General features: G+C 39.9%; 2 protein-coding genes across 5 annotated transcripts in view; both read right to left on the bottom strand.

The window, feature by feature from the left end:
* WASHC3 (WASH complex subunit 3) overlaps positions 1 to 13774 on the bottom strand; it is a 57462-nt gene extending 43688 nt beyond the window's left edge. Inside the window, exons 1-6 of one of the 3 annotated variants that reach the window (XM_083830536.1) lie at positions 13616 to 13774; positions 12457 to 12555; positions 10126 to 10191; positions 8622 to 8747; positions 6902 to 7012; positions 2415 to 2479 (exon numbers count right to left, since the gene is read on the bottom strand). In XM_083830536.1, the coding sequence (XP_083686662.1) occupies positions 2415 to 2479; positions 6902 to 7012; positions 8622 to 8747; positions 10126 to 10191; positions 12457 to 12555; positions 13616 to 13666 (518 nt within the window). In that variant the 5' untranslated portion in view covers positions 13667 to 13774. The remainder of the gene's footprint in view (positions 1 to 2414; positions 2480 to 6901; positions 7013 to 8621; positions 8748 to 10125; positions 10192 to 12456; positions 12556 to 13615) is intronic. The other 2 variants (XM_083830538.1, XM_083830537.1) reach the window with 2 other exon arrangements.
* A 5796-nt stretch (positions 13775 to 19570) lies between these two features.
* Positions 19571 to 22283, bottom strand: LOC310885508 (uncharacterized protein; the record flags this gene model as incomplete). Of its 2 annotated transcripts, XM_083808950.1 has the most annotated exons (3): positions 19571 to 20225; positions 20550 to 21249; positions 21723 to 22283. In XM_083808950.1, 2 exons carry the CDS (start codon positions 22281 to 22283, stop codon positions 20596 to 20598), a joined length of 1215 nt encoding a protein of 404 aa, XP_083665076.1. In that variant the 3' UTR covers positions 19571 to 20225; positions 20550 to 20595. The 2 variants fall into 2 exon arrangements, with proteins under 2 accessions (XP_083665076.1, XP_083665075.1); XM_083808949.1 differs by lacking the exon at positions 19571 to 20225 and having other exon boundaries at positions 20475 to 21249.
* Positions 22284 to 25340: the final 3057 nt, after the last annotated feature.

Genomic DNA, 25340 nt, shown 5'->3' with positions numbered 1-25340 from the left:
ATTAAACATAAAATTTAAACTAATCTGATAATTATATTGTTTGTCCTGTTATTTATCTTTGGGTTACCTCTCTGTGTCATGCCAGAGAATCTTTTATCCAAGTTTAGTTGTTTATTTTAATTTCTCTGCTGGAAATCCCTAAGGTACATTTAAAGTGTTTATAAGCATTCTGGTACAAAAGTGAGAAGGGCATTAAAGAACTGCAAGAGAGCCTTCTCCCTGCCCCCTGCACACCTCCAAAATAAATTAAGAAAGGGTTTGCTCTCTCATGCAAATAGCACTTCACAATATTATTCCTTGTTACCACGGTAATGACAAAACAGAAGAGTTGTGCAGAGACATGTGATCTGGAGAGAGCAGTGAAAAAAACTCCTCTAGTAAGGAGACAAAGATGGCAGTGAATTCCTTTACTTCGGGTGGGCAGGACAAAATCTCCTGGAATTGCAGACCAGCAAGAGAGAAAGGATAAGAAACAAAAAGTTAAACATAGATGAACTGGGAGCTTAACAGAATAGGCAATTTTCAAAAAAAAAAAAAAAAGCATTTGTAAAAAGTCAGGAAAGGAGTGATAACAGAATTAGAGGTAAAACTGCCAAAGGAAGAGATTAAAAACAACTCTATTAGTAGTTAGTCTTTCTGCAGCCACAGAAAAACCACACTCAGTCACCAACAAGTAGCTGGGAGAGGCTGTAGTAAGCGACTGAGCATATAGCAATATGTTAATTTTCCTAATTTTCTTTGGGACTGAGCGAACAGGCCTAAACAGCCTGAAGACCCAAGAAATGTGGTGTGAATGGCAAGACATTAAAAAAAATAACAGTATGATATCAAGACAAGAAAGCAAGAAGATGAAAAGAAAGGTTCCCTATGATTCCTTAAGATGTACTAAAATGAAATAAAATAATGTGAACAATGCTGGTTCTTCAAAAGGCATTAGGCACCTTGCCAAAATAATTAGCTTTCTTTAATAAGGTAGATTGGTTGTAAAGTTTTCAAATCAATAACAATTGAAAGACAACCTGCCTGAACTTTAGCATTACAAAGAATCCTTGAAGATGGACTGAGACCAAACCCCAAACCTATTCTATGAGCCTCAATTCACACTAATGTTTCTGTCTCAACTCTGTCTTAAACCAAACCAGACAGTTTGAAAGCAGACACTTCTTTTTTAAGCAAACACTTGAAATTTTAGCTGATAATTATTACTATTATTAAATCTACCAAAATCCATCCAAACATGAAAAAAATAGCAGTATTTACATGAAGGTATGGACCACGAATGCAGAGTGAGAAACAGAATAAATTTAACACATGTAGTAAACCCGTTTGATAATTCTGTCTCAGACTTTCACAGATGCTTACGTAAGTTCTTTGTCTAATTTCTCATTTGATCAGATATGTTATGAAATGAGGAATAACTACTTTAGGCTTATTTAGACACTGGGAAGCAGCTGGGAGATAAAGTGACTCAACATATGACAATACTTCTGTTTTACTATATTTTCAGTATTTTATTAAACAAATTGCTAGTTTCAGAATAAGCCTTTCCAAAATGTAAAAACGCTTCACTGGAAAAGAGAAGAGAACTTTCTAGTACAATGACAGTTTCTGCAGAGGATGCAAAAGCGTTTCAAACAGTTTACTGACTACAATCTAAGAATGAAATTTACTATTTTATGTTTCATTGTAATCGATTAACAAATTTTGTGAAACAGTGCAGTAAAACAAAACTACATCTCAAATGCAAGATAATATTAAAATCCATGCTTTAGACAAAGTGGCATTGAAAATGAGTATCTAATCTTAGCAGCCTTCACATCAGGTTTAATCAACACTTACAATGGTGAACTGCTGACTTCAACTTACCCGGTCCACCCTGATATCAAACTGTACATTTTATCTAGAGCAAGGGAATCCGGAAACAAGTGTGTTGTCCCTCACACATAAAATAAAATAGAGCTTGTTCTTATTACACTACAGTAATGACATTTGGTTACCAAAGTGGTGGAAGAAAATTTCTGGGAAAAACCTCATACTCAATGCAGCACAGTCAAAATGGCTACTGACACGTTATTTGATTCCCCATTGCTAGATGCACATTGTCAAAATATTACCTTGTCATTGTATATCTCGTTCCTTGAACCTGCGCTAGGCTTGGAAGAAGTCTTTCATACCCCTCTCAAGTTGGACTGGTAAAGTCCTGCAACTTTCTGTCTGTGAGGGTGCAATATCTGACATTCCAAGCTCTGTATTTCCTGGGCCTTACCTTGGTTTAGACAATACTGAAAAGACAGCTCATACTTGAGATTGCACCCCTCCTTCTAGATACTGATGGCCCTCCTCAGACCCTCTTATTCAACAAATGGTTGAATTTCCCACCCTACTCAAAGTTACAAATTGGAAATATTACTTACTCAAGAAGATCTGGATTTAGCCCCTCAGAAATCATTTTGTTTCGTATTGCCATTACAGGAACACCCTGTGCAGGAAGAATAATATAAAACTACTGGACACAAATAGGTGAACTAAATTCCGCAGATTCTTTCAGACACACTTTCATGTCACTCATTGAACAAGAGCATGGAATGATAATATCATTTGTCATCAGTAAGAACCTAGAAGTGAGCAATAACAGAGATAAAAGACCCTTCTAATTCTTATATTCATGGCAAAATGCCTCAACAAAGTCAGAGGGGGGAGGAATTAGCAATAGACAGATATATTTGCAATTCATGCAGACAAAAATAGTAAGATGAAGTTATGTCTATGGAATGAGAATGTGAAGAAAGCACAAAGTAGCACAAAGACAGCAAAGAGTAGCTGTGCTGGAAAGATGAAGAAGACTCAAGACACATGGAACGTATAGATGAAGTGGAAGAAAAGGCAGGAAATATACATAGGCTACAGCTCTGAAAGGATACCCTATGGCAATGCTAAAAATTGGGAAAGTCTTTATAAAGCATGCAGGAAAAAGACAAACAGGACATGAGAACAGCAGCACAATTTAAAAGGGACTCCTCTGAATACAAGTAATTGTATATAGTCAGGGTTGAATCTTCTATGACTTGTGGACAGATTTTAGCCAGCTATGTACGTGTTAAAAAAAAAAAAAAATCATTCCTTTCACTGCGAGCCCTTCCACAGCTTCTGCACTTTATTTTAGTCAGCAACACCTAAACATCCCCTCATCTTGGATCGGATACTGAAGAACATGTCGATCCACGTCATCTTACAAGATACATTCCAATAAACTGTTCCTATGTTTCCACTGGAGTTGCTCAAAGACAACTTGTTGCTTCACCATCCCCTGTAGCAGATGATCTGAAACACCACCTGGCTCACTGTATGCCAAGGGGGTGGGGGGTGGGGGGGTGAGGATTAAATTTCTGAGCTCCAATGGACAAAGCTCCTGGTTGTCTAGGAAAGACAGGAGATGCCTCAAAACCTAAATGAATGGTACTGCAGGATTCTTTTGGCACAGGACAAACAATTTTTGTCCAAAGTAAATAAAAAGTGATAAAATAACGAGCAGCCATGACTAATGTTCCAAAGAAATGTGGTACTAGCGACAGTTGCAGTAGCTAACCTGGCAAAGTGAGAGCTAAACTAGTTGGTTCAGTGTGTCTTCCTTGTGCAGTTTTACATTAAGAATCACAATCAACACTTTTGTGTGAAGATTTTGGAACAGTGCACAGACAGATATAGTCGGCAATCTATTGGGAATATAGGCAAAAATCTGACTCAAACAGTTGTGAGGTATTAGCTTATAATATAGAATTTCTCAGTAAGTTGCAACTAATGCACATTACTAAGGTGAAAGCAGTTGAATATTTCATGACTGCTTAAAATATTCATTTAATCTATTAGAGATTTGGACACCACACACAATCCTGTTTTATCAAAAGTTTTTCCCCAGGTTAGGATGTGTTCTTTACCCCAGCCAAGCAAATTAAGCAAGCTGAGCTCAGATGCCACTGATGAAGTGTTTATGTATCAGTTCAAACCAAGTGAAAATAAGATACTCATGTTTGCTGTCAGTGAAAGGAAGCTTAGTATATGAACTTCTAACAATGGACTGAAAACTGTTATGTGTATATGTTCTAATTTGGAGAAATGTTTTATTCCAAAATTGTATGCATCAAAATATGTAAGAATCACTTTAACACAGGATTTATTATCTGTTATACTTAAAGAAAATGATATGGCAATATGCAAAACACTAGATTTATAAATTAATGAGTTTGTTTCACAGCTACTGTGAAAGGCCTTTAAGATCACATCTATTTGAGAAAGCTCTTCAATACTTGCAGACTCATAACTTAAAGAATTTGTAGAACACAGATTCTCTGAAGTTTTAATGGAAACAGATTTTGCATTAATTATAAAATAGAGGAATTTTGTGCAATACTAGCCTAACCTTACTGTTGTAGATTCTTAAGTATTGTGATCATCCATATACGAGTACATGCTAACTCATTAATATTAAAAGACAACTCTTGTGGGAATTCACAGCCATCTTAACTTCCTAAACATCTTTTAAGTATCTTGTGTTTATAAACAGGAATTCTGTGTTCCTCAAAACAATTACAAAATCTACATTACTACCATTACCACAGAGAATTAATACAAACATGGCTGTAGGACTAATGGGTAACTCAGATGGCTAGGCTTCTCCTAACCTAAGTCATTGCTCTTCATAGCAATGACTTAAAACTACTGGTTTCTGCCCTCTGAAAAGTATGACGAAAAATATAAAATAAACTGATACTTTAGATAGCTGTAGGCAGATGTACAAAAGATAACGACAGAACCAAAAATTTTGCATGCTTCTTAAAAAGCTATGCATGCTGGTAGCCAGAAGAGCTATATTGCCAATAACTAAACTATGACTAGACTGAAAAGAACTGCAGTTTTCATAACTACAAGGATCTGGAGCTCAATGGCACAGGTGTACTTTTCTAACATCAGAGCCAATCCTAAATCCCAGCCCCTTCATCCAATTAACGTTTGATGTAATCCAAATCACTACACATTCAACATATTGTACCCCAGCCCTACCAAGGTGGTCCTGCGGCTCAGCAAGTATGCAGGTCCTGGAGAAGCCACAGTGCAAGTAGCAGTCCTGTTGCAAAACAAGTTTTGGCTATCCAGACCGTGCAGAAAGAGGTTAAGTACCATTAATGCTGGCAATTACTTGAGATCAGTGTAGCAACCATGTTTGGTTTTATTTCAGTTCTTTAAAGCAGGGATCAATCTATATTAGGCCAATATTTGCCTCTATGCAGTCATGTTTCATGTTTAGAATCCAGTAAAATGTTTGTATTTAATACACAGTTTATCTGACATCCTAGACTGCTCCTCTCACTCTGTCAAAACAAAAGTTCTGAACATTTATTGCAGCAAATATGATAGCATTTTTGTAAGGTCTGCTCAAATACTATTGCTGTATATCTTTAAAAAAAGATTTTAATATAGTCAACTGCGCTCCATCAAAATGAGTTTGTTACTGTCCCCCACAAGAGCTATCCTCAGCACAAAAGAAATCTCTCTTTGCTGTGCTAATCCAATACTAGAAATATCGTGGGCCATAAATAAATGATTAGATCAAACAAATCTTCAGCTAGAAACTTAATTCGGGCAAATAAATGACATTAACTGAACTGGGTGAGAAGACCAAGTTGGCAAATACAAAAAACACACATTAATTTGTAGTATGGTAGTTTGACTTTCCTACCACACTGTTTACAACTGGCAGAGGAGTCACCAGGAACTGCCAGCACAAAGGATAAATGTGGAAACTGAGATCTCACTCCTCCAGCAGCCACCAAAAAAAAAAAAAAAAGAGTCAAAGTAATTAGACCATCCAGCACTTTTGCATCCACTTTGAGATCTGGAATTAAATCAATACACTAACAAAGTGTTCAGCCCTCTGCCACTACCCCACTACTAGGTTTTCCAAATGGTTTGTAATAAGCTACCCATAAACTGCCAACTTGTGATTCAAATGAAAAATAAGGTCTGGAACATCATTCAAAGTACTAAGCACAGCAACCGTAATAATTACGCTGAAGAGGGAATGAAATCATGCAGTTAGTTCTAACATAAGTAACACTTAACTAATACTACAACTTAGTAATATTTTCCAGAATTATCATATATACTTTAGGGGAAATTTTCCAGTGATTGCTGGAAAACACAGATTTTTTTTTTCTTTGTTTCCAATCTCATGTTTTTTCAGCTCTTTTTTTCACATCCACAAAACTAAGGAATGTCACCAAGAGTCTCTCACCAATCTTTACTTCCCTTCATTCATTTTCACACAGGTAAATATGGAGATTTTGCTCATTTATTTCCTGATGATCCACAGAAAAGACCACAGATAAAGAGGGAAACAAAATTTGTATTGTGAAAAACAGGGAACTGAAGTGGAACCAAGCAGTTAACCAATTTTTATCACTCTATTTTGAGCCCTATGGGAGCATCTACTCTTACTCCGGAGTATACAAGCAAAGCTTTGTTTTGTACCCTACAGCAAAAACAAGCTGTAAGCACGTCTGCATGTATGTAATGACACCAATTCTGTCAGAGTAACTACACTTTCAGTCAGATGTTCTATAACTCCAGCTAGTTTCACTCTGCATTTACACACCTTCACACCTTCAGTTCAGAATTATTTTGGCAGAATTCTGTAGAAAGATCTTGCCTGAGGCTGTCTGCAGGAATACACTCCATCAAGTCATTCTTTAGAGAGGATGTACTAGAAATGTGTTAATATTATCCTAGCTTAAAGATTATTAATGTAATATACATCTTCTGATAGTTAATGTTCACTTAGAGCTGTGTGTGAAGTTTCACCTAAAAATAACTGACTACCCAAAGAATGATTAGAGAATTAACTTACCACTTGTACCATTTTGAGATATCTGGCGTATCTTGGGTCCTTGGCCACAGTTCTGATATTTTCTGTTACTACCTCTGCTTTCTGTAATGTTTCTTCATGTATATTGTTCTGCTGTATATAAAGAAGATAACACTTTAATGGTTAGGTATGCAGACGAGAAGCAAGGAGAGATTTCAATCCATAAGGTTTGTAACTTACAGGTAAAAAGCAACTTTTCTTACCTCATGAATATTCTGACCTATACTCATAGTACTACAGATTTCCGAGATGTATGAGTACACAAAACCCAGCTCTTTTGTTATTGACTGTTACAAGTGTGACTGTCTAAATACTTTCAGCAACAGTTTAAAGTTATTGCACGATACATGGGAAAAAAACAACAGTACTGAATTCAAAGGCAGTATTGTCGAAAGAGTTGTAGCAGATACAGGTCCATGAATTATGAAGTTGGGGTAGTCAAACAAAAATGAGGAGTGGAAAATAATACAGACTAGGGTTACTTTCCTCATTGGACTTGATTTACAACAAGTTCATCAAGACAAGCAATAAAACGTGCAGTGATTAGCCAATGCTACAAGACATCGTAGACTAAAACAGCTCTGTTAAGTTCATTGCATTCAATAAATAAAATAGAACAAATTTAAATGCTTACTTCATATGATTTTTTTTTTAATTTTAAAAGATTGTTTATAAATATCCAAGAGGTCCAATGCATTTTCTCCACAAACTATTCAACTTCATACAGAACAAGTAACTTTTAAATTGTAATTTTTAGTACAAACCATTAACAGATGACATAATGAAATGAAAGAATCTTTGAAAGCAATTAATCAAAAAAATTAAAAATGACAAGGAGCTGCAGTACTACGTAAATGACAACAAAAAAATGTGTATTTGCTATTAACCTAATGACTTGAAAGTAGAATTGGAAACCTTTTCAGGAGTATTTGTCCCTGCCCTAACATCTGAGAAACTTTGAAGAAAACAAAATAAAGTTATTCCCTACTATGAGTGAAACATGTAATGCCAGCTGTCCATTCTGACTTCTATGTTGCTAGCTGCAAATTAATCTAGAGATCCAATGTTTAACAAGCAAATAAAGGCAAGAAGAGTACTCCCAACTACTGTGGCTTCACGGTCACTTACACCAAATAAGACAGAGTGGAGACTATAATTGAAGATTCCAAGATACTATAGCGGGTGAAAGAAGATAACATCTTAATATCAATCACTTATAATAAGCTGGCATCTTCTGTACATAAATGATTACATATATATAACATTCACTGTAATAACCTCTTTAAAATAAAGTCTGCTAAAAACTTTGATTTGAGCCAAAAGCTCACATTCTAAAAGCAGAAAATAACTGGAATTATGTGGTTTGAACTGCTATTTTTCATTCACGACCTTCACAATACCCTGATGTAATTTATGTTCATATTTTAGTGTGATTGAACAAAGAGGAAGAAAGCATTTACTGTTAGATTTGCGTTAGTTCTAATGACTTAAGCCAAATTTTTAAGAAAGGGTATATCCCTTTTTTGTTTTAAAAGCCACTCCCTTAAAGTTTCATTAATGAACAATGTATTTTCAGATCTCTACAGTTGGCTTGTCTGTCTTCTTTAAGTAGACTTGCTTCTTCCATCTATTTTGAATGAGATTAGAAACTTGATATGGAGAATTACATTCCTTCAGTATGTTATTTATTTTCATTACTTACTCCACATTGAGGTGATACAGCTGCCTGTTGATCTGTAGTAGATACCACAGGACCATTTGTAACACTATTCACATTTGCACTGGACACTTCAAATTTGACATCTTCTAGGCCAGGAATAGACGATAACTGAGTATACAAAACATGATAAAATAAGCAACGAGCATATTCTAAGTCTACACATACAAGAAAGTCTGCAGTATACTGCTCACAACACATTACTGCAGGTAAGTTTCAAATTGGTGAAACTGTAACCTTTTATCACTAGCTTTGGTATTTCAATTGTCAAAAAAAAAAAATAAGATTTTCCTATTCAGGTGGCTTCTACAACAAAAAACTCAAAACACTCCATTGAAGCTTCTTATTAACCCAGGGCTGCACTGCAGGAAAGGCTTCAACACCTTTCCAGCATTTTGCTACTGCATGTATCAACCACACAAAAAACTGGGCCATCTCCTCTGCTACTTCTTCCACAGTGAAAGAAATCACGAGCAGAATGACTGTTACCTAACAACAGATGGAGCGACTGGTTACAGATTTTGTAATTTTTGGTGTGTTTTTTTTTTTTTTTAAAGAAATGCTGAGACCAGATATTACACACAAGCCAGATATCTATCTGAAGGAAATTCAATTTAACATGATTATGAAGAATTCTGCAAAATTATCAGTACTGGTCATTCCTCACTATTTTGGAACAAATAAAAGTTAGTAGTTGCTGTTTGTATTACTGCAGTGTTTTTTTCCACAAAGATCTTAATGAAGGGTTTCAAAATGTTCTGCTCCCAGAAGCAATTTCTGTTGCCTTTTCTACCATTAATGAGAGGACTGATTAAAATTTTACATTTTTTTTCTTTTAACAGATTAAATAATAATACATGACTGTAGGTTACCTCCCTTCGTTACTTTAGCTAAAGAACATACACCAGACACATTTGAGTTAGTTTAAAGCTTTCTGAGGTCACATTTCTATATCAAAAGCTTTACAAGGGATCTATCTGGTTACTCCTTCCAGTTGAAATCTTCACAATCCAGCACCACTTACAAAGATGCTTTTGCTTTAAAAAAGGGTCAAGAACTTATTGATTGTATGGCAAATGCAATTTCATACTGTAGCTTTTGCAACATAAGTTGCTTATTTTAATACAGGAAAAATTCCCTCCAGTTTCTCAACACCAAACTTTGCAATAAAGTCAACACAAGCAAGCTGCCATTTAGTTCAGCTGCCCTTTCACGATCCAAATGTTCCTTTCCAGTTCTATACACTTAACACGGACAAAAACAACATTTCCACTATATGCTGTCTGCTCCTTTCTTCCATATCCACTACATGTTCAAGCATTACACAATATCAATGGAAGGCACGCAAAATTTGCCTTGTATGCATTTTCTATTAGCTGCCTCAAATCATCATAAAAACTTATTTGCTCAATTCAAACTATGAAAAGGAAGCTAGTTTATATAATCTGGGAAGCTGTCATTGTTAAAAGTCAAATGTATGCATACAAACCTTGGCATCCAATATATTGAGGGTTGTTTCTATTTGTTGGATACGGAGAGAGAGCGCTGACAATTTCTAGGACAGAAAACAAGCAGGATGTGAAAACACTCTCCTAGGCCGCTTGTATATATGCAACTATTCACATTCAGCTAAACAAAATCACTTTTGGTTTCAACCTGCTGAAGACAGAGTAGAGTATAAATGAGATAACACCGCTATGAACTAAACAAAGCAACGCCATCCCTTTTAGTACAGCAGCTACTGTGGTTCAAATTTCAAATAATTTTATTAAACAGTATTCCCAAATAACGACAGACAGAAAGGAAGACAGACTATGTACAAAAGAAAGCCAATATATACAGGGTATTACTTTGGGCAACTGGAGAATAACGGTAAACATACTATACTCTCACAGTTAACCAAAGTAACTTTCTTCAAAGCTTTTTCCAAATGTTAAAGAAGAAAAGATGCAATGCATGCGTATGTAACTGAGCACATATGAAGTAGAAAAATCTTATAAAGAATACATCAGGTGAATTAAAGTTCTATATAATCAAGAAGTACAGTGAACCAGAAGTAACCAGAAGGTTTATATTGCTGCAGGTGTACTTTAATCAAATTTTGACACTTTTTTTTCTTTTAAATGCAACTTCAGTTTTTCTAAATTACTCTATGAGAACTGTCACTCTTTTAGCTAATCATTACCATACTCCACCAGACCTGTCCAAGTGAATCTGGCTAGCACGCAGGCTGGCAGATATGTACCATTTTGACAGCTTTCTGGCACATTGGCAAGATTCTGCCTGGCTCTTAGGCAGAACTTTAACACCCTAAGAAAATGGCAGTTCTGCCAATATGCTAGAAAAAGTAAAAAGAGACTGACAAGAGCTAGTCTTTTTGGATAGTGCACTGACTTGTTTACAGATGGCTCTTTGTTCATGAAGAGGAGTATAATCCTTTTGACAGGAACTATACGGTCTGCAACTAGTGGGGAATGGGGAGGAAACATGCACAAAAGTCAGTTATATAACTTTACAGGTCAGTTCGACTAGACAAGAACCAAGAAATTTAGAGGTGAGGATGGTGTCAGCCTTAAATTTCCTGACTTCTGTTGCTTTGCACTGGGACCTTTCACGTGAAAAAAACTTCTGTACTTCAAAAATACAAAAAAACTTCAGAAAGTTTATAAAGTAACTATTTAGTCTCTTGCTTAACAACATATTTAGGTTAACAAATAACTGTTTTATTAACTAGACATCGCAGCCTTGCTCTGCTGAAAGTGGCTTTATATACACCTGTGCTCTGATTTCTATAGTGTCTATGTAACAGGTAACACTGAGATCACACAACTGTTTAGTTTTAGATGGCTGGCAGCATCACAAGGCAGTTACATAAAGATAAAATAGGTTAAAAAAATCCAGATTTATTTTTTTTTTCCCTCTGAGGCGCCATATGTTGACGTGGTAGCCCAATTTTATACTTGTCACAGGTCTGGATCTCAACGTTACTAACAAATAATGGAATTTCTCAGATTACTTGGCTTACTCTAATTAGGTTTGACAATTGCTGCTGGCTAGGGCTGTATAGTAGCCTTCTTGAGTAAACTAATGAACAGTTACAAAAAAACGCTAATGACAAAAAGGTTAAGCTTCAAGTCACATTAAAAAACACCCTTTCTACATGCCAAGGAGCACTCTTCTCCTGTTCTGTGGAGGATTCTAGTCCTGTCAGTCTGGAATATTCCCATTGACATTAAATTCACCATAAAAGCTTACTAAAATTTTTTAATAACTACTTTTTCTTTATCACCCCCCCAAACACTAAAATCAACTGCTTCATGTTCCATACTAATTACTTGCCAAAAATGTCTCTTTCCACATAAAATTATTTACTTTTGGAGTTTAGCATTCCGTTCTTTTAAAGTAAAGGTGGAAAAATCTGAAAGCAAGTTCTGATGCAGTATCCTAGGACACAGTTGAGAGGGATACTGACTGTCACATGGTTTCAGAGCCATAGGAATATAGCATCCTCTTTCCAAAACAAGGTCATATTCACAGATTGAACAACTCAGAAAAAAAAGTATTCATATATCAAAGTTCAAAGACTATGCCAAATGCAAAAGTTCAAGGAAATAGGGTTAAGTGTGATATAGCAGTTCAGGTGGATACACTGGTGCAAAAATCTGTCCTAACAACTTATTCAAGATGAACCTTGAACAGAAAGCGAACTAAATTCTAAAGCTACAAACTTTAATGCAGCAAAAATACTGAAGTGAATGGTTCTTATTGCTAGGATTTTTTTTCATCATATAAGTTAAAGGATGGGAAATAGCAAACATACCTCTTCACAAACAGTAGAAAAGCGGTTCAGAAATTGCACTGTGTGAACCACAAACTGGTTTAGAAATGCTACAGTTCTTTTCTGCTGAATAGCAGGAACCTGCATTAAACAATATAAGAAAATGAGTTTACACATAAGTGTGGATTCTCACATTTACTGAAACTGACTGAAACACCTGTTAGAAATGCAAATATTTTAGGAAAAATTATTTCATAAATCAGCCTTAAGCATGCTTAATATGAATGCATAAATACATAATATACATAATATATATTTTTTAATATATATTTTTTGTTTGTGTATGTATATACACAGAGAGAAATCCTTTTCTGCTAATAATCTACAAAGTGTACACTTGAAACCCTGAGGGATACATAGAAAAGGGAACATCTACTAAATGAAGGAATGTAATGTTATTTAAGAAAATACTTTTAGATGAAATTATGAACTATTGAAATTAGCATTACCTTAAAATTAGCACTAAAGTAAATTAAAAGGAAAAAAAAAAAGAGAGAGAGTCATTCCTTCTGAAGCTTAAGGAAATGAAAACTTGGTCATCCACTCAAGTTACAAGTAAGAACATCAAAACCAAAAATAAGTAGTAGTGAAATCTCTGGCTCGGTCTTTAGTGACTACCTTTATTTTTTGTTTTCAGGCGGGGATAACCCTAACATTAAACTTCAGCATCACTCCTCCAACTCGGATCTGACGCAGGCGTACTTTTCAAGCCAAAAGGCAGAACGTCGTGTTTGTCAAGAAGGGCAGTGAGTGCTTGTTACGACGGCCAGCTCGCATCTGTATTTAAACCACTACAGGAGGCTGGAGTGAGGCACCCGCACAGAAGCGGCACCACAGCAGAGCACGGTGCCGCACCGACGTCTCTCTCTGGAAGCCGGCCGGGCTGAAGCGCAGGCCCGCCGGGTCTTGACCTCTTCTTCGGCCTCCCGCCTGTCACTCCCACCTCAGCCCTCAGCCCGTGCCCCTGCACACCAGGCTTCGCTGTGTTTCGGCCAGAGCCCTGCCGGAGCCTGAGGGGACGGGACGGCACCGCACCAGGGGCACTGCGGGGCAGGGGAGGGCCGGGCAGGAGAGGCGACGGGAGGGGAGACAGGACGGGGCCCGCCCAGCAGCCGAGCCCCGGGCGAGGCGCAGCCCGTACCTTGGTGAGGTCGATGCCGGAGCCCACGATGGGCAGCCCGTCCGCATCCATCCCCGAGGGGCGGCGAGCACCGAACACCCCCCGCCCGCCCTCCCGCCGCACCGTACCTCACGGCGAGCGGCCTCGGCACGGCCACAAAATGTCCCCTCCCCGCCGTACATGAGCGCATGAGCGCTCCCCGCGTAGCGCCTCATGGGAAGTGTAGTTTGTGGTCCTCGGCCAGGGAGGTGTCTGTTCTGGGGGTGGAAATGATGAGCTCTGGAAGACCCTGGGGTCTTCTGAAAGAGTTTGAAGCGTGGCTATAACCGTGTCATTAAAGATCCCTGTATTTCAGTCCTTACATAAAACATAAAAAGAGGGAGTATGGTTATCCTTCACTGCAGCCTGCCCCAACATAGTCCCAATGCTAACGTTTTGGTCAGTACATCAGTACCTGTCGCAGCTTTCACTTCATTCTCAATCTCGCTCCTAAGTTGGTCTGTGTTGCTTCTTTCAGCCAAGGGGCCTTGGAAGGCCGTGAGAGTCTGGAACAAAATTCCCAGCTGTACAATAACCAACTTGTTTGCTGTCTTCAAACGGTTGCTTGTATCGTTTCCCACTGCAATAAATTCAAAGCACTGGTCTGACCATTTAAAAGCGGGGACCCTGTCTGAAGGTGGGTTGATTCCCTGTGGTGGGCTGCATCATCTGAAAAGGTTTCTCATGTCTGCGTTGCTCCCCACTGATGGCCACGTGTGCTCATTTTACCCATTGTCAGCTCCAGCACTTGGTGATCCCTTCCTTAAGGCAGTTGTGGTGGTTTTACTTGGGAGGGCAGCTGAGCTCCCCCTCAGCCACTCTCTCACTCTCCCTCCTCAAAGGGAAATGGGGAGAAAATACAATGCAAAGGGCTCAGGGGTTGAGATAAGGACAGGGAGACCACTCAACAATTATTGTCAAGGGCACAACAGACTCAGAGTAGGGAGATAATAAAATTTATTGCCTATTACTAAAAGGCTAGAGAAGTAACAAACAAAGGAAAGAAACCAAAACCACCTTCCCCCCCATCCACCCTCTTCCACCTCCTCCCTTCCAGGTGGCACAGGGGAATGGGGAATGGGGGCTGCTGCGGTCAGTCCCTAACACTTCGTCTCCGCTGCTCCTTCACAGTCCCTCTCTGCCCCTGCTCCCCGTGGGGTCCCTCCCACGGGATGCCGTCCTTCCCGAGCTGAGCCTGTGGGGGCTTCCCACAGGCAGAAACTCTTCAAGACCTGCTCCAACACAGCTCTGTACCACAGGGTCCATCTGTCAGGAGCAAACTGCTCCAACACGCGTCCCCCATGGGCGGCAGCTCCCCCCAGACCCCCTGCTCCTGTGTGGGCTCCTCTCCATGGGCTGCAGGGGGACAGCCTGCTCCACCAGGGGCCTCTTCACAGGCCACAGGGGAACTTGTGCGCTGGTGTCTGGAGCACCTCCTGTCCTCCTTCACTGACCTTGGTATCTGCAAGGCTGTTTCTCACCCCTTTCTCTCTCCCAGCTGCTGTTCAGAAGCAGTTTTTTTTTTCTTTTTTTTTTCTTTTTTTTTTTTTTTCTCCCCTTTCTTAAATATGTTCTCGCAGAGGTGGAAACAACATCGCATATTGGCCGGGCTCTGGCCAGCAGCAGGGCCCTTACCTAACATGGGACAGCTTCTGGATTCTTCTCACAGAAGCCACTCCTATGGCCCCCCGCTACCAAAACCTCGCCACATAAATCCACTACAGCAGTTCAAATTGCCGTCTTGGCAGAGGAGGGATGGCTTTCTGCGTGGTTACTGAGTTCAATCAAATCAGCCAAGGTGTACGATGAACACCAGAATCTGTGTATGTGGAAGAGCAAGGTTACAGACTGAGACCTTATCTTGCTGGCTTTGGTAACAAAAATATAGATAACTCTGCTACCCCATGCAAGTTCACCTGTGATATTTCAGGAGAACAGCAAGAGAAACAAATTTGATAGGTTTAATCTAGTTTATAGGAATTGTGTAAATTATTTTTGTGGAAATAAACTGTTAAATGAGCCAAGTGAACTATGTTACCACCTTAATTGCCTCAAAAAATCCCTAGATTACATGCAAAAAGCATTAATCTCATTTACCATAAAATGTCCACATATGCAAGAAGCATTAATCTCATTTACCATAAAATGTCTGTAATGTAAGTTTTTCAGGCAATGCTACAGCAATTTAATAATGGAAATGCTTAGTTAAATCTTATCTGAATCTATTGGTCTGTAAAGTTGGATAAAAATCTCACAAGAATATGATCTTCTGTGAACTTTATGGTACTTCTTGCTTTTAATTTGGCAAAAGAAAAACACTGCATAGAAAACTGCAACACAGCACTTTTTTTCCCAGCTGGAATTAGGAAATGCAGGGTATAAAAAGTGAAAAACAGAGAGTACAGGAAAATGATCCTTTTTTTTTTTTTTTTTTTAAACCTCTTGAAAATGTTTTAATTGAACTGGTTTGTTAAACTGGAGCTTACAATGGTTGAACCCCCAGCGGAAGAATTTATTTAAAAAATAAAATATAAATTGATAATATCCAAATTTACACTGTGTATGATTTAGAAGTGTATTTTGTATCAGCACCCATATTGGATGATGAATGTCAAATTAAGGAATAAATACTGCACAGTACATAACTGATAGCAATTGATACCCTACGGATGTGTACATACATATGTAGCTGTTTAAAGACAAAGTCATGAAAGGAAGATTAAAGATTAACAGTTATGAAAATGCATTCCAACTGACATGAGCATTGCGAAGATGTTAATCTTAGAGATGCTGAGGCTAACTTGGAGTGCAAGTTGGAGTGCAAGTTAGCTGAGGATAACTTGGAGTGTAAGCAAAAGCTGTGTGTACAGATCAAAATTTTGTCTTTATCATTAGCAAAAAAACATTGTCTTGTGATTAGCATGCACTAAGAACTAAGGACAACAGCACGGGTTTCAAAGCACTGAAACTGATCTGCTACACATATTTTTGTATGCACAAAATCAGAGCTGCTAGTCAATTGCAAAACAGAACTGCACAAGCTGAAAAAACCGGCAAGTGTTACTGTAACTTACAGTGTTCATATGCATTTTATATGCTTATATACTGTTACAGGTCCCCAGACATAAAATTCTGTTAGAATCAGCATAGAACTCTAATAGCTATACAATTGAGAGGTAAGTTAAACATAAACAAAAAGCTGATCCAAAAAATTTTCCAGACATGGTGTCACCTGATCCTCCATAGGGGCAACAGTTGTTTTTGCTAAGGTGGTCCAATGAACAGCTGAAAAGGTCAAAGTGTGGATTAGCATTTTTTTGATTTCCCATGGAGTCTTCTAACTCCATGCTTACGAAGGGAATTCTGGCAAAGCTTTCCATACAGAACTCATATTGCCTTAGTGATTTTCCCCCAACTGAATCAAAAAGAAAAGCATCTATCTCAGTAATTTAGGTATGTCAGGATATGTACAAAGCTAGCCAGCAGAGGGTTCAGGGAATTATTACCCTTGACTGTTAAGCATACTGAGAAATGCAAATCTCAGCTGTTACATAGGTTCATTTTAAAAAATAAAATGAAAATTAAATTATAAATGTCTTGCAGTTCTCTGAAAATGGCTCTTTCATTTTCAGTTTTCCAGCTTCCATGCTAAGGCAACATCAGAGGACTAACTAATTCATTTGCTCTGTAGGGAAGAAGTTGGAGAGCCTGATAAAAACATCAGCTCTTCATTTTTATTTTTATTTTTATTTTTATTTTTAAATACCCATTTTATACATGAAAGTATTGACAGGAAAAGCCTTGAACTTGGCAACATCATTCCAGTTCTTGGTAAATTGTTTTATGTAGTCCTTAAAAACAGACTATTAAAAGCCAAGCATCTTCCTTTCTGAATTATGTACACAAAAAATGAATTTCTGCCCATTGCCCCCTTGCAGTTTGAGCAACTCCAAATAAAAAATAATAATAGTAAAAAAATAGAATCTCAGTCAAAGCGTACCTGTACATGCCTAGTGCAAATTGCCTTTGTCGATATGTACTGAGTATACTGTATGATATTTGGCATACCAAGGTGGTATATAAAGTTTCACACTGAAGGGCAGAAGAAAAGCTGTTTCAGTTTCACCATAGTACATATGCAGGAGGATAGCAGTGCCCCAGTCCAATACTTTCTTTCAGACCCACAAAGGCTTTCAGCTGTGTCTGTGAGCCAGTTAAATCTGCTGTTAAACCTATTATTCTCTGGTCAAAATCCATGGTAAGAAGTGAATGAAGTGCTATATCTTGAAACATCCCCTGCTCACGTTGCAGGTTAAGTGCACACCAGTCAAGCCTGGACAGTGTTCCAAAACTATCTTGATGTTAACACATTGTTTAAGTTCTAGCTCAGCATTTTCTAGTTTCCTACACACAGGGATTTCCTTTTGGTTATATATATTCAGCCAGTTGCTTTTAACTCTCTACAGCCCAAGACAAAAAAGGGAAAACTTATTTGTTTGTTTATTTATTCATTTTATGGCTTTTAGGCAGCTGAGTCCAAATGGAAAACAGTTAGTGTGTCTCTGGCAACCAGAACACAAAAAAGTCCTGCATTATATGGATTCGAGGGACTTGAGTCCTATGGTAACACCTGGAACGGGTCCACTGGATCCTCTGGATGGTGACAGGGAGGAGATGAGTCAGACTGCTGCTCACTACAGGAAGCATATTAGATGCAGTAAGTCCACTTGCTGCGTTACAAGGGAAAATGGTGAAGGTCCTTACAGCTTGGCTGCCTCTCTGCACTTTGAAAATTTCATCTGTACTCTGGCACATCGTTTAAGTAAGTTCTGCTTCCCATTTCTGGAGGGAAATAATTTAAAGCACAAATAATACATTTCATGTAGAAAAAACACATTTAATGCATTCACCTGTAATTAGTATGTAGTTTTCCACAGAACTTAGAGTATATTCAAACAGTAATTAGCAGCTGGAGGCCTCCTATGAAAAGAGTCTTCTGTCCAACAAGCTACTCCACAGCAGTTAGAGGAAGGTTGGAACTGGTTAATTCATAGCTGGTAACTGAAAGCTGAATGTAATGGAAATTCCAGCAGCATCACAGGAAGAAGCAGTTTTTGCCAGGCTGAAATTTTCACCAGATATCAGGCCATGACCTATCTTAAAGTAAGTTAAAAATATTGAAAAGGGATTACCACTGCTTCCACTTTACAACTAAATATTTTGAGATGGTTTTAGGATGTAATCTTTGCATCAGTATACACATTGTGTCCAACAAAACGATGGGAAACTTCTGAAAGAGACCAGTAAACAAAACTGAATAAATTTTTTTTTGAGCATTCACATGCAGCTTTGTTGTGGTTTAACCCAGCAGGACGCTGAGCACCACACAGCCATTTCCTCACTCCTCCATCCCACAGTGGGATGGGGAGAGAATAAAAAAAAAAAAAAAAGTAAAAACTCGTGTGTTGTGATAAAGACAGTTTAATAAGACAGAAGAGGAAGGGAAATAATACTAATGATAGGAGAATGTACAAAGCAAGTGGTGCCTAATGCAGTTGCTCACCACTCGCTGACTGATGCCCAGCCCCCATCCTGAGCACTGGCCCCCCCCGAGTTTTGTTGCTCAGCATGACACCACACACACGCTGTGGGACATCCCTTGGGCCAGTCTGGGTCACTTGTCCTGGCTCTGTCACCTCCCATCTCCTGGTGCACCCCCAGCCTCCTCGCTGGCAGGGCAGCATGAGAAGCTGACAAGTCCTTGGCTCTGTGTAAGCACTGCTCTGCAACAACTGAAACACCTCTGTGTTATCAGCATTATTTTTCTTCTAAATCCAAAACATGCGCATACCAGCCCCTATGAAGAAAAACAACCCTATCCTGGCTGAAGCCAGGACATCTCCTTACTTGATTTTCCCCAAGACTGAAGGCAGAAGATCCAAAGCAATGGTATTTGGGATGTTAGAGAAATGGGGTTGTACAATTTAAAATACTTCTCAAATTTATAGCCATTATAACATTCCTATGACAGTAAAGGCTCAATACGTATCTTTTCATAGCTTCTGAACTCTGTTTTTTCAGGTTTGGGCTCGCCAAAGCAATTGGTTTCTCAGCTCCTTCGTAAATGTTAGCTCAGAAATTAAATCAAGGGTTGTTACTGCCTGCCCATTTAGTGTTAACTTTGCGAGCATTCACCCTAAGGTGAATTGGGGATCTTATTAATGTTTACGAATATCTTAAGCGTGGGAGACAGAGGGATTTGGCCAACCTCTTTTCAGTGGTTTGTGGGGACAGGACAAGGGGCAATGGCCACAAATTGGATGACAGGCAGTTCCGCACCAACATGCGAAAGAACTTCTTCACGGTGAGGGTGACGGAGCACTGGAACAGGCTGCCCAGGGAGGTTGTGGAGTCTCCTTCTCTGGAGATATTCAAGGCCCGTCTGGATGCCTACCTGGGCAACCTGCTCTAGGGAACCTGCTCTGGCAGGGGTTTGGACCCGATGATCTCTTGAGGTCCCTTCCAACCCCCGCAGTTTTGTGATTCTGTGATTCTGTGACATTCCCTTTCTGAGTCTTCCATAATTAAAATGCTGTTATTTAATTACTCTCTCCTAACTTTCCGTTAGAAGTCATCATTAGGAAGAGCATCCTCGGTGCATGTGGCGTGCAAACATTATCCAGTCGTTTACTCTCTATGACTAAGAACCTAGAGAGCTCGTCTGTTATGGAAAACGATCAAATTGATGTTAGAACAGTTGATTCTACTTCCTTTTGAGAGATTGAATACAAATTCAATCTGAGATTTCCCCATTTAAAAAGAAGAAGAAGAAAAAGACAACTGGAACTGGAAAAGTTTTATTATTCAACCAGATTAACTCCAGAACAATCAATCTATGAACTAACAGACTATGAACCTGTAAGGGGGTGCTGCTATCCCTGCTGTCTCCAGTGGGTCCCATGCTAGGGTGCCATTCTGTCGCCTGCAGCTGCCCTGTCTTGGTCGCAGGTGCAGGTCGGGCAGTGGGGGGCTGCCAGGGGCTGCCAGCTGGGTGGCTGCAGCATGGCCATAGCAGAGGCTGCTGCCAGCAAGGCCACTGGAAAGAGTGGGTGACCGAAGGGAGGCAGGGCGGCCGAGGGAGCCTTCGGAGCTCCTGCATTTGGGCACAGGGGAATCTGGGCAGGTAGGACGTGGTGTGGGGAGGGAGCAGGAACGGCAGCTGAGGTCTGGCTGCTGTTTGACAGCAGCAGGGAGGGGTCCAGGCGCTGCTGCTTGTCCCTGCCTGCTGCTGCAGCAGGATCTGGCAGGGTGGGAGCAGCGCCCTGCGAGGCTGCATGGGCACCGCTGGCTTGAGGGGTGGCTTTTGCCCAGCGCTTGGGGAGTGACGACCCCGCGGGTGCCGCTGGCTGTGTGTCTTCTTCTGGAGCTGCTGCCAGCGGGTCCTCCTCATCCATATCAGCATCTCTCCACCCAGGCTGGGCATAGAGGCTGCTGCTGGGGCAGCTCTCATCCAGCCCCGCCTGCAGGGCTTTCCTCTTCAGAGCAACTCGTCGCTTGCAGTTCTTGAGCAGGTGGGGAGAATCTCTCTTGAAGTTGGGGTTATGGTAGTAGAGTATCTAAAAATGCAAAGGAGAAGAATTAGTTGCTACCGGTTTGGGACTGAGAAACAGCAAGATACAAGAACTAAGAATTTTGATTGTTAAAGGCAATCATGGGTTAAAAAGATCTATTGTCAGTTTAAGCCTAAAGCTTAGGCTGACTAAAACTTAATGATACAGTCCTGATGATACAGTTCTGGTACGTTGCAAATGTCTTAAAGTAAGTAGACTCATCATAGCCCGATTTATTTATCTTTCTGCTCCATGGGTTCAACCTCATTGGATACAACCCAAATGTATTTTATCTGCATTTCTACTACTCAGCAATGCTACCTCAAAAATACCTGGAAGTAGCCTGAAAAAGAAATTAAGATCAGAACATCTACTGTTATCCTCATCTCCTCCATTGCCAAGGCTTATTTTATTGGAACATCCATCTCTCCCACCAGAATATTGTGAGAATTAGTTCACATGTGGAGCAATTGAGGTACCTTCCTATGATCAGAAAATGCATCCTCTTCTTTCGGAAATTCAGGAAGCGAGGGAGATCTTGGCAAGTCCTGTTGCAGTTTGGTGAATCCATACAGATTAAGTTGACGAATGAAACTTTTCATACTCTCAAAAACTCTCGGAGGTCTTGTCCTTCCCAGCACTTCCACTTTAAACATTTCCTCATCGATCACGATATAGTTTCCAGAGTAACCCCACCAGATGGCCTTAAATTCGTCACTCTCAGCCAGTTGCCAGAGTTTCTTTGGGAAGCTGAGGGATGAGAAGACGTTGCCGTTGCCAGCGTTCTCCTCAGAAGAATTATGAGGAACATGTTTGGTCTCGTGGTCATCAGTGAGAGCTTGGGGATCTTTTTCTTCCCTTGTTGATGCTACAGGAGCATCCCAAGCTGCTCCTTTATCCTGTCCCAGAGGTTCAGGAGAAGGGGAGTCCAAAGACTCAAACAGCTTGTCTGGAGCAAAAACGTATGACGTTTCTTCTGGAAGTGGCTCCTGTTTAATTTCATTCACCTCATTGTCACTCGAGTTTCCATCTGCAGCCATTTCTGTGAACAGCTGCTTGTTGTCCTGCCAGTCAGCAAGTGAGACTCAACGGGACTGTCTCGGGGTTCTGGTGGGGGAAGCTCAAACGTCACCATGACGCCCCTGTGTCACCACGATGTTATCACAGTGTGGCTCTGGTTTGCAACCTTGACATCTGCTGAAGCAAGAATGCTAGAGTGCATGAAATGTCACAAAGCTGCACCAGGTGAAGCTCAGACTGGACATCAGGAAACAAGTCTTTACTGTGGGGTGGTCAAACACTGGAACAGGCTTCCTAGTGAGGTGGTTGACGCCCCGTGCCTTCCTGTGTTCCAGAGGCATTTGGGCAATGCCCTCAATAATATGCTTTAACTTTTGGCTGGCCCTGAAGAGGTCAGGCAGTTGGACTCGATCTTTGAAGGTGCCTTCCAACTGAACTTTCTTATTGTAGGAAAACTCGCATTCCAGCTCTCTCAAGATAGTAGCAGCATCATTTCTAACAAAAAGCTTGGCCAGATGATTATAACCATTTTGTTCATTGCTAAGGGGGAAAAAATATTCATTAGGCAACCGTCACTTTGCACCGAAATACCGTTTCCATAGTTTTTGGGTTTATCTTACACATTAAAATATTAGCCTTGTTTATAATTTAATAATCTGAACTATTTTTTGTGAAATAGCACTCGGGAGCGTGTTACATTAAGGGGAAGTCATTCGTTTCTGAATAAGCAGTTTTCTCTTCAGAAATATTGGTACATAATTTAATTAATCAATACTGAAGATCACGGTTTTGGTGTATCTGTCAGAACACGGTATGGTTACATTCAATATGACTATCTACCAAGTTATCATCTTTTATTTTCTGTAGGTCTTCCATATAAGACCATGACTGTAGGTCTTCCATATAAGACCATGACCAGACTTCCATGACTTAAAATTTTGTCATTTTTTTACCATATGTTTTACATTCTCCATGCCATCATCTGGTTGTAGCTACTTCACTATTGCAGGGCTTACATGAGCACTTCTTTTTTTCCAGGTAGGAAGCAGAATGGTTAAATGATGAAATGCTTCCTGAAAATGTTGCAGTTGTCAGCCAGGAAGTCCATGGCTCTTTTCCTGTAGGGTCCTCTCACTTGCCAGCACTACATCATGCTAGGTGGAATGCCAGACTGGACTTAAATTACGATGCCCCAAACAGTACTCGTTTGTATTAAAAACGTTTCTGAGCCAATGTATATACATTGGTGTTACTCTCTTGTTGTGGTTTAACCTGGCAGGCCACTAAGCACCACACAGCCGTTCGCTCATTCCCCCACACTCTCGGTGGGATGGCGGAGAGAACTGGGAAAAAAAAACGTAGAACTTGTGAGTTGAGACAGGAAAGGGAGGGAAAACAATAACAACAACAGCAGCAATAATATATATACAAAATGAATGATGCACAATGCAATTGCTAACCACCCACCAATTGATACCCAGCCAGTCCCCAAACAGCACCCCTCCATCCCTGGCCAAGCCCCGAAGTTTTGTTGTTCAGCATGATGCCATATGGAATGGGACATCCCTTGGGCCAGTCTGGGTCTCCTGTTCTGGCTCTGTCCCTTCCCAGCTTTTCTTTGAGCATCTCCAGCCTCCTCGCTGGCAGGGCAGCACGAGAAGTTGACGAGTCCTTGGCTCTGTGTAAGCACTGCTCTGTCACAACTGAAACACCAGTGTGTTAGCAGCAGCATTCTCATCCTAAATCCAAAACACAGCACCATACCAGCTAAGAAGAAGAAAATTAACTCTTTCCCAGACAAAACCAGGATAAGCTGTGTCATGAAAATCAAAGGAGGCCTACTTTTGTTTGTCATTCCACGATCAAAAAATAACACATTATTTCTTTTACTTCAGAAGTACTTTCAGTTCTGAGGGTGTCTCCCAGGAGTCTTGGAAAAGGCATACACAGGTAAGGAAAGAGCTCAGATAAACTGCAGTGTGGTATTTTGGCTCAAAATTAAAGACTAGGTAGAGATGGAAGGAAAAGCAGAAGATAAGGAGAGAGATGAGCTGGAGAGATGCTTTGATTATGTTGCAACAGGGTCAAAAGTGAATTGAGAAGGTCACAGCAGAGGCACGATGACATTACTTGGGAAGATGCAGCTCCTAGCTGCATCTTCTTGGAGAAGAGGAGTCTGGAGAAGAGGAGGCTCAGGGGTGACCTTATCGCTCTCTACAGTTACCTTAAAGAAGGCTGTAGGTAGGTAGGAAGAACTTCTTTACTGAAAGGGTCGTAAGGCATTGGAATAGGCTGCCCAGGGAAGTGGTTGAGTCACCATCCCTGGAGGTCTTTAAGAGACGTTTAGATGTTGAGCTTAGTGATACGGTTTAGTGGAGAACTTGTCAGTATTAGGTAAGAGGGTGGACTGGGTGATCTTGGAAGTCACTTCCAACCTAGACGATTCTGTGATTCTGTGATATAGCTCTAGCTGCATTACCACAGCTTGTCTTCCATGACCTTTTACGATCTAAAGCCAACAGGCACTGGACAACGCCAACATTAAGACAAGTGATGAGATGCTTGGTGAAATGGAATAACCAAAGGCAAACCCTTCAGTCTGATCCTGTATGACCAAAGAAAATGCACTTCAGCAAAGACACCAAGAACACTGCTATACGATTCTTGGTTGCATGCGAAGCAGTCGCACTTTTGAGGCTCATTTGCACTTTTATCAACTTCTCTGTGCTATTTTGCATGTTCTGAACTTTTGGTGCTTTCTTATAACCAGCTGGAATAACCAAAACGTTTTTATAAGGTTATCTGAATACTTACTTTTATTACTAATTCTGGTTTTGTTGCATTGTATGTGCGTGGGTGAATGACTTGGGAAAAAAAACAGGGGGTCAAAAAGTTGCATGCAACTGCTTATGATTGGACACTGCTGTAGTATCAAAATATTTACCCGCATTTAAATCTGTTAGATACCCTTACACCAACTCTATTTACTCTTTGTGGCATCTGGCTTTTGGATTAAATAATTTTCTTGCTTTCCATAGAAGGATCTCAAGCATTGTTTTAATAATGAACTCTTTCAT

The sequence above is a fragment of the Anser anser genome, assembly GCF_964211835.1.
Source record: "Anser anser genome assembly, chromosome: 1".
Lineage (NCBI taxonomy): Eukaryota > Metazoa > Chordata > Aves > Anseriformes > Anatidae > Anser > Anser anser.
Note: the sequence above shows the minus strand (reverse complement) of the source record. Positions and strands in the feature narration are given on the sequence as shown.